This window comes from Neophocaena asiaeorientalis, unplaced genomic scaffold (genome assembly GCF_003031525.2).
Source record: "Neophocaena asiaeorientalis asiaeorientalis breed wild unplaced genomic scaffold, Neophocaena_asiaeorientalis_V1.1 scaffold433, whole genome shotgun sequence".
Lineage (NCBI taxonomy): Eukaryota > Metazoa > Chordata > Mammalia > Artiodactyla > Phocoenidae > Neophocaena > Neophocaena asiaeorientalis.
The window spans coordinates 2,415,708-2,423,999 of record NW_020175040.1 but is presented as its reverse complement, the minus strand read 5'-3'; the positions used below and the strand labels follow the sequence as shown (position 1 = coordinate 2,423,999).

Sequence of the window (8,292 nt, the reverse complement as noted above, 5' to 3'; positions counted from 1 at the left end):
AGCCAACGCAGGCTGCCGCCGTGCCGTCTTAGACGCAGCCCGTCAACGCTGCCGATGGCGAACCCAGCTCTGGATCTGAGGACCAGCTCCTCCCTGTCTGGCCCCCCCACACCTGCCCGGCTCGGAATGCCCCGCTGGCTGCCCTCCCCACCTAACAGGCTCCTGTGAGAGCTGTGGGGTGGCAGCCGGGCCGGGCATGGTGAGGAGCCTGCAAGAGCGCCCTGGCAGCCCCGCGGGCCCCGGAGTCCAGCTCGCTGGCTGTGCCCACGCCTGCTGACAGCCCTGGATCCGGGGAGCCTGGCCGCTGGCCCCCCAGTCATGAGTGTGTTGGAGCTGGTGTCCTCGGTGCCCTCCTGAAAAAGAAGGTGGGCAGTGGAGGGGGAGCGCGGCCTGGCCCTCAGTCCCCCAGGGCCCCGAGCTTTATTCGGACCTGTCCCCACTTTCAGCTCATCACATCCATGATTATGAACATCAGTCCCCGCATCCTACCTTCCGAGGGCCTACTACGTGCCGAGCACTATTCCGGTCCCTAAAAATAACGCCTGTGGTCACCGTCGCTCCACCACCACGTGCCAGCTAGCCACACCTGCTCTCCGCTAACCCTTACGAACATCCCTGCGAGACAGGCCTTCTTATCCCTATGTCACAGATGCGGAAACGGAAGCTGCAGGAGGGGAATGCTGCCCGGGATAACAGAGCGTGAGGGGCAGACAGGACAGCGCACAGGAACCATAGTTCTTTCCATGGCCGTCCCCTCTGCTCCGACGGGGCCTCGCAGCAGGTACGCCGGGCTCCCAGTGCAGAGGGGCACCCTGGCCCCGGTATCCCCGCACAGCCTTCGCGTCAACACCTTCTGCTCCTTTTCCTTTTTATTAGAAAACAGATCAAGAAAATATACACAATTCAGCCCATCTGGCCCTGAGACGTCAGAGTCAGGGCCGAGTCGCCGAGCAAGGCGAGGGCAGGTGGAGGGGGAGGTGGCCCCCAGCTGAAGCAGAGCTGGCCGCAGGCAAGTGGGGGACAGAGGGCGGGACAGGGCCTGCACGGGGCCGCTGCCCACGCACGGGCCTGACCCCCTGTTCTCCTCTGCCGGGGGCTCTGCACTCCCCAGCCGGCCCTCCACGGGCCCCCAGGCCCTCCCGCCCTCCCGGGGCAGCCAGGCTAGGTGTTGATGGCCTTCCAGCGCTCACTGTCCGTGCTGTTGACGCTGCCCGTGTGGCAAGGCATGGAGGCCACATCGTCCAGGTAGGCCACCCCCCCGGCCGAGTCGAACTGCGTGCTGGCGGCCACCGCCGCCTCGAGGCCCTCCCGCCGGGCCACCGCATAGGGCTGGGGCAGGTGCACGTCTGGTTCCTCGGTCTCGTCCACTTGGCATTTGTAGGAGAAGAGGATCTTGGGCTCCGAGCTGGGGGGGGAGGAGAGAGGCAGGGGAGCCCCACCGTGGGTCAGGAAAGGCCTTCCTCGCTGGGGCTGGGCAATGAAGCATCAGACATGGCAAGAAACGTGCTGACGGCCCCCAAACACCCACCCCGCGAGGTCCCCTTCCTTGCTTTGATGTTGGAGTCCGCTGGGACACCGGTATTAAAAGCGGCCCTCCTGCTGCTGGCATGGGAGCCTGGCGAGCGCCTGCTTTCTCACCGTAAAACGGGTGGAAGGATTTGGACCCGGGGAAATGATGGGCCTTAAAACAGCACCTGCCCACAGTGCGGGGCAGACGCGGGCCCAGACCCCTGCCCCGCAGCACTAACTACTGCCCACCAGGTGCCCGCCTGTCTTCAGTCCTCTGGGTAACTGTCCAGGGAGAAAGCCTCACTCCCCATTTACAAAAAGGAGCCTGAGGCCAGGGAGATAAATCACGTGTGAGGTCATGCACATCAGGGCTGGGAGGATCCAATCTAGTCCTTCTTGCTCCAGAGCTGAGGCACCCCTGCAGCCCACCCTCAGACCTGGCAGGCAGGGAAGGGGGAGCTGGGGGCAGAACGCCTGCTTCCACCACGTCTGAGTCACGAAAGGGCACCCCACCCCACATTCACAGACACACGGGACTCGCCCCAGCACTGCTCCCCACTCGGTTCCCCCAGATGGAACACAAGCTCCGCGAGCTCAGGGGTTTGTGTCTGCGGCTACAGCAGGTGCTGAGGAACGAGCTGATCTCTCCTTAAATGAAAACACGGTGCAGATCAGCAGGCACGGCCTGCCTCCCGCGGGAAAAGTGCACGTCTTTGTGTGTGGTGTGCATAATGTGTCACGTCTGTATTTATATATGTCTATGTGAACCTGTGCGTGCCTGTATGGGTGTGCTGTACGCATGCGTGTGTGTACATGTGCATATAAACGCGTACACGCGCACGTTACACACGTATACACCTGTATACACGTGTGTATGTTTGTATCTATAGGGGCGCATGCATATGTGTGCGCGCCCGAGTGTGCACGTATATCTGCACGCACGTGCATGTACACACATGTACCCTGTCCGCCTCCTCAAGCTCCGGTCCCAGCCTGAGCTGCCCCCCAGCCCCGAGCCCAGAGGCTGGGATGCTGCAGTGGCGGCTGCGCATGCCCGAGGCAGAAGGCGTGATCCCGACGGCGGCCACGCGGGGGCGCCCGCAGCCTGGAAGCTGGGGGCGAACAAGCCCAGAGCGCGACCTGGAACCCCGCCCCCCAGTCCCCCTCCCTGCAGCCCCCGCTGAAGGACTCACCCGAAGAAGCCCCGCAGGAAGGCCACGTAGATGAGGGGCGCGAAGAAGCTGAAGTAGAGGAAGGTGGTGGCGTCCACGCAGCTGGGGGGACGGGCAGGTTAGGGTTGCGGCGGAGCGACCCGGCCGGCCCCTGCCCCCTCCCGCGCCCCGGCCGCTTACCAGAGCCCCTCGATGACGTCTGCGCACAGCAGCGCGCTCCCCAGCCCCTGCAGCAGGTTGAGCAGCGCCAGGATGCCCGCGTACACGTAGAAGCTCCTCCGTGCTGCAGGGTGGGCGCGCATGAGGTCCTGCCCAGGTGTCGGGAGCGGACCAGCTCCCTGCTTCCCACCCACCCAGAGCTGTCCGCTCCAGGCCACCGCAAGGCCACCCACCCCGCGCCCAGCCCCGTCCCCAGGCGCTCACAGGGCAAGGAGATGCGCTCCTTCAGCGGGGTCTTGGGGAGCACGACCACCAGAGAGTAGACCTGCGGAGACACTGGCGCTGACCGGGACGCAGGGAGCTCCTGCCCAGTGCTGAGCCCGCTAGCAGGCCGTGCCCGAGGCTCCGGCCACCCCCCAGCTCACCAGGAAGAAGAAGCAGGAGCTGACGAGCCAGAACTGGCGGCCCCCGTGCCCGTAGATGTTGAAGTCCTCAGCCGAGAGGTGGGCATCCGGGTACAGGATCTCCAGCGTGCCCTGCAGCGGCGGGCAGGGGAGGGTCTCAGGGGCTCCTGGACCTGGAACGCCCCGTCCCTGGGCTCCCCACCACACCAAGCCCCGCTCTGCCTGGCGCTCCGTCCCCTGCTCTAGCCAGCTCTCTGGCCACGCCCTGCCCCCCAGCTCCAGCCCTCAGAACAGGCCCGGGGAGGGGCAGCCCCCAAGTAAGAAAGGGGTCTCTGGACGCACGGGGATCTACAGACCTGCACTCTCCCTACCTGGACTGCTTGTTGAAACGGTAAGTTCAACCTACTGGATCGGAATTGGAGAGGCCCAGAACCTGCCTTGTTAACCAGCAGCCCGGGTGATTCCTTAGCTGCATTTGAAGTCTGAGCCACTGCACACTCAACTCTGACTCAGGGCCCGAAGGCAGTGGATGCCCAGCCCCGGTGACCCGCGGGGCTGCCCTCCCCCACCTCACCTGGGTGACAGAGTAGGCCAGGGCCAGCACCGTGGTGATGGCCAGCACCCGCTTGATGCTCGACTTGCTCTCCAGGTGACCTGGAAGAAACGTGCTGGTCAGGCAGCGGGAGCCAGCCTAGGGAACCACGGTGGGGTCGGCCCCGGCCAGGGAGGGGCGGGGGAGCCCTGGCCGCAGCAGCAGACGCACCAAAGGCGAGGCCCAGGATGACCACGCTCAGCTCGATGGCCAGCAGGAAGAAGCGGGTAATCTCCCACAGGATCTGGACACAGAGCGGGCAGAGCGTCAGCCTGCGGGCCGGCTGCCCCCTCCCAGCGCCCAGCAGCCCTGCCAGCAGGCCCAGCCCCACCTTATCAGCGACAGTCGCAGCGTCTGAGGCGCTGACCGTCATGGACACCACGGCCCGGGCGATGCCCACCAGCGCCACCACGAACACCTGGTGAGCGAGAGAGGGGTTGGGGGGTTGGCGTCGGGGGACAAGAGCTCCGGGAATCGCAGGGCCTGCACCCCACACCCCACGTCTGCAGGAGCCCTCAATTCCTCAAGAATGGAAGGACTCCACACTAAACGGGCCGCCTGGGTGGGATGCAGGGAGGCCTGGCCTCCCCTCTGGGCCTTGGCTTCCTGGCTACGCTGACAGCCTGGGAAGGCTTGTTAGGGTGACGTGGTGCAGCCAGCCTGCCGGGTTCTAATCCCAGACCTGCCGCTCGCTGCCTCTGGGACCTGTCTGTGCTGCACCTCATCTACGAAATACAGGGAGACAGCACCCTGGGATCCAGCTGGGACTGTGAGTTTCTCAGTCACTACTACCCCGCCCCCACCCACCCCGGGCTTCTGTGAGCTTAAGTTCAGTTTTCTGACACATATGAACAGAAGAGCCCAGATTTGTACACTCTGTCCTTTGTGCCTTGAAAACCATGTCCCATCTCAGGGAGGGTGACACCACTCAGGGCCACGCGCCCACTGTGTGCCGGGCCCCCACGGGGCTGGAGCTCTGCGCAGTCCCACTGGGTGCTCACGGGAGCACCGCAAACTAAAGCAGATCCACGTCACGTCGTGTAGGAGGGCACTGAGGTCCAGAGAGGCCAAGTTGTTGGCCCACGGTCACTCAGCACAGCTGGGGTTCAGAATGCAGTGGGCTTTTTCCCCAGCCCAGCATCCATTCCCCTTCCCTCTAGTAACCATTCCCCGATTTTCTTCCTGGGACCATCACCCCTCCTCAGTCCATACAGTCTGGCTGAGCTGACCCCACCATCCCAGCTCCAAAGTGTCCCTTTCCCTGCTAGTCACAGAGTCTGGATCAGGGATGAACAGGGGTTCCAAGGTGGGCCACTCAGAGGGAATTGCAGATCAACACTGCAGCATCAGGAAAGAGGTACCCTTCTACTGGAGATGGCAGGGAGGTTAGCTCAGAGCTGCTCTTGGCTACCTCTGATACCTTATGGGGAGAACTCATCTGCGATAAGGCCAGAGGACAGCAGAGATGCAGAGAGAGAGACAGTCCTGATGACATCAGTTAATGCCCTGGATCCAGCCATACCTGAAGCTGGTTTTTCATTACAAAGACAGCTTAAGCCAGTTGGAGTTGGGTTTTCTGTCACCAACTGGAATGAACTCACCAGGATATAGAAGGTGATAAAAATGGGGCTGGAGGTGACTCGAATCTTGGCCCGAGCAAACGGAAGCTTCCAGAGCAGGAAGATGAAGAACAGCACGTTGGGGACGAGCAGCAAGAGGTCCCAGTACCGGACCCTAGCAGGGGGGTGCAGAAGGTGGCTCACTGCTGGGCTTTTGTCTGCAGCCCACCCGGCGCTCGCTCTCGCTTGCTCTCTCTCGCTCTCTCTCTCTCTCTCCCTCTCTCTCTCTCTTTCTCTCCCTCTCTCTTTCTCTCTCTCTCACACACACACACATACACACACACACACACACACACACACACACACACCCGACCCCGGAAACCCCCTGTCACGCAGCCCGGAAGGACTGTGCTGGCCTCACCTAGAGGTGCCGATGTCCTCGTAGAGCAGCAGCAGACAGCGGTGCGGCACGCTGATGTTGGGCGCCGGGGGCGGGGCCCCGCTGGCCCAGATCTCCTCCTCCGGGGTGTCCATCCCGCCAGCCGCCGGCCCTGGGGGGTGAGAGCCACCACGTGAGCAGCGCAGGGGCTGTGCAGCCCTGGGCCTCTGGCGGGTGGTGGGGGCCAGCAGGTGGGGGGCAGGTGTGGCGCTCCCTCCCGCCCGGGTCGCAACCCAGCCCCGGACAGGGGCCATTCCTCGCTGTCGCCTCTGTGTCGGGGACTGGACGGCGGCAGCAGCACGTCGCAGGGAGCACATGGGCCCGGGCGGCAGCGGGACGTGACAGATGCCAGCCTTTAAAACGATGACTGAACAGACTGGGCTCCTGACCCGGCGCCCCCATTTCTGGGCCATTCGCGACAGCCCCAGGCGGGAGCAGCCCAAGTGCCCCCATCAGCAGAACTGACACGTCAACGGGGCGTCCGCATGACCGGTGGAATGCTGGCCAGAAATGAGAGTGACTCCTGCCCTGCGGTGACACGGAGGGCCTGGCAGCCGGGCACTGAGCAGAGCCCGGCCAGCTGTGGGCACGCGGCCTGCCCCTACACGGGCACCAGGAGGGGTGCCCTGTGGAGGGTCGAGGGCGCGGGGCCAGCCCTGGAGACACGACCCGGTGGCGGGCACGCTGGCGTGCTCCAGTGTCGCGATTCATGGAGCCACGCACCTGTGATCCAAGCGATTTTCCGTATGGGTTACGCGTCAGTAGATTTAAAAAAATGGAAAAGATGAATCGTTTATGCTGAGAGCGCAGGTCTCCTGTTCAGCAGGGAGCAGCCCAGGACACCTCCTGCAGGGTTTGCAGCGAAGCAACAGGATCCCGCTCTCGTGCTGCGCTCACGTCCCTGGACAGCAGGCCTGCAGGGCAGCACCCCGCGGGCCAAGATGTGGAACGAGCGCTGCTCTGCCGAAAGTGGGGAGATTCCGAAGCGGGAGGGCCGAGACGTAGGGCTCAGAATCCCCATCCTTCTCTCCCACAGGCCACCCAGCGGCTCTGGGATGGCGTCCCCACTGGCAGCCTGAGGATACACCAAGGACGGGAGGTACTGCAGGGGAGAACGTGTGCCTGACACGGTAGGTCCAAGGAAAGAAGCTGGTTTCCTCCCTGTTCCTGCGCTCTGCACCCTTCCACCAGTGCTGACATGGCCGAGCACCTGCTATGAGCCGGCAGGTCCGGGTGCCAGGACGCACCTGCCCTCTTGGGGCCCTCATTCTCGGAGAGGAGGCCGACAGCCAGCACGAATACCATACTTAAAAAGCAAACCTCTCCTAGAGATAAGTGCTAAGAAGAAAACACAGTCTTGGCCTGTTCAAAGGACAAAGAGCAGGCTGGAAGAGAGAGGAGAAAGGGTAGGGGCCAGGTCAGCCGGGACCACCGGCATGGTGAGGTCACTTTAAATGCAACAGGAGGGTGTAGGAAGGCGGGCGACGCAGCCCCGCTCCCATGTGGAGAGGCTGCCGTGGAGGGGAAGGGAGACCGAGGAGTGCCCGGCCAGGCCGGCGAGGACAGTGGCCGAACCAGCAGGGGCAGCGGGGGTGGAGTGGAGGGATCTGGGACCCCTTTGGGAGGGTTGGCCAGCAAGACCCGCAGACAGACGCACGTTGGGGTGAGGGAAGACGGCAGGGCAGGCTGAGGCCGGGGCTCTGGCCCGAGCTTTGGGGTGCCCAGCCCAGTGGCCCCGTGACACTGCCCCTCTGCCTCGCTAACGAGGTGCCCTGCCGTTGCAGGACCCTCCTTGATGCCCTGCGTTCAGGGCAGGGGCCCCTTGCCAGTGCCAGGAGCTGAGCCTCGGCTGCTGTAAGCCAGAGGTTTCGGAGTGGGGGTGGTGTGGCGCAGCGTGGGGCACCTGAGCAGGGCGCAGGGTGCCCATGTGACACAGGGTCAGGGTCCAGGGCTGCCTGACGTCCTGCAGGGACCCCACACGGCAGAGAAGCCCGTGGGGATGAATGGGGACAGAAGCAGGAGGGCCGGATAGAGTGGGGAGGGGGGGCAGTCAGAGGGCTTCTCTTGGCCTTGCCTGTCCAGCACCCCATTTTCCCATGGGGGCACCTCAGCACCCCAGTCCCCATCCACAGGGTTTAGGTACTGCTGACTCCACCCCTCCACAACTCCAGGGAATGTGCACATTGGAGTCCCACATGGAAAGAAAGCCAACACAGTGGTGAAAGACTGATGGAAATAGATCCTGGAGATGGCGCCTTGCAGGAGCCCCTGGATCCAGCCACACCTGAAGGTAGATACCCGCACCCCAGGTCGGACTTTTCAGTTACAGAATCCAACAAACTCCCTTTCCTGCGTAGGCCGGTTTGACTCCGAGTTGGGTAGACCTTGGTTGTGCTTCTGGCTCTGCCGGGTTCTTTCTTCGTGACCTTGGGGGAGTCTTTCCCCTCTCTGGGTGTCA

At 63.5% G+C, this 8,292-nt stretch overlaps 1 protein-coding gene across 5 annotated transcripts in view; it reads right to left on the bottom strand.

The window, feature by feature from the left end:
- Positions 1-910: 910 nt before the first annotated feature.
- Positions 911-8,292, bottom strand: part of TPRA1 (transmembrane protein adipocyte associated 1) — a 9,491-nt gene continuing 2,109 nt past the window's right edge. The window contains exons 1-11 of one of the 5 annotated variants that reach the window (XM_024763407.1): positions 6,558-8,286; positions 5,817-5,946; positions 5,438-5,570; positions 4,168-4,254; positions 4,008-4,080; positions 3,819-3,898; positions 3,266-3,376; positions 3,105-3,165; positions 2,862-2,964; positions 2,703-2,783; positions 911-1,405 (exon numbers count right to left, since the gene is read on the bottom strand). In XM_024763407.1, coding sequence (XP_024619175.1) covers positions 1,162-1,405; positions 2,703-2,783; positions 2,862-2,964; positions 3,105-3,165; positions 3,266-3,376; positions 3,819-3,898; positions 4,008-4,080; positions 4,168-4,254; positions 5,438-5,570; positions 5,817-5,929 — 1,086 coding nt within the window. In that variant the 5' untranslated portion in view covers positions 5,930-5,946; positions 6,558-8,286 and the 3' untranslated portion in view covers positions 911-1,161. Of the gene's footprint in view, positions 1,406-2,702; positions 2,784-2,861; positions 2,965-3,104; positions 3,166-3,265; positions 3,401-3,508; positions 3,521-3,753; positions 3,899-4,007; positions 4,081-4,167; positions 4,255-5,437; positions 5,571-5,816; positions 8,287-8,292 lie in introns of those variants that run through there. The other 4 variants (XM_024763406.1, XM_024763408.1, XM_024763405.1 and 1 more) reach the window with 4 other exon arrangements.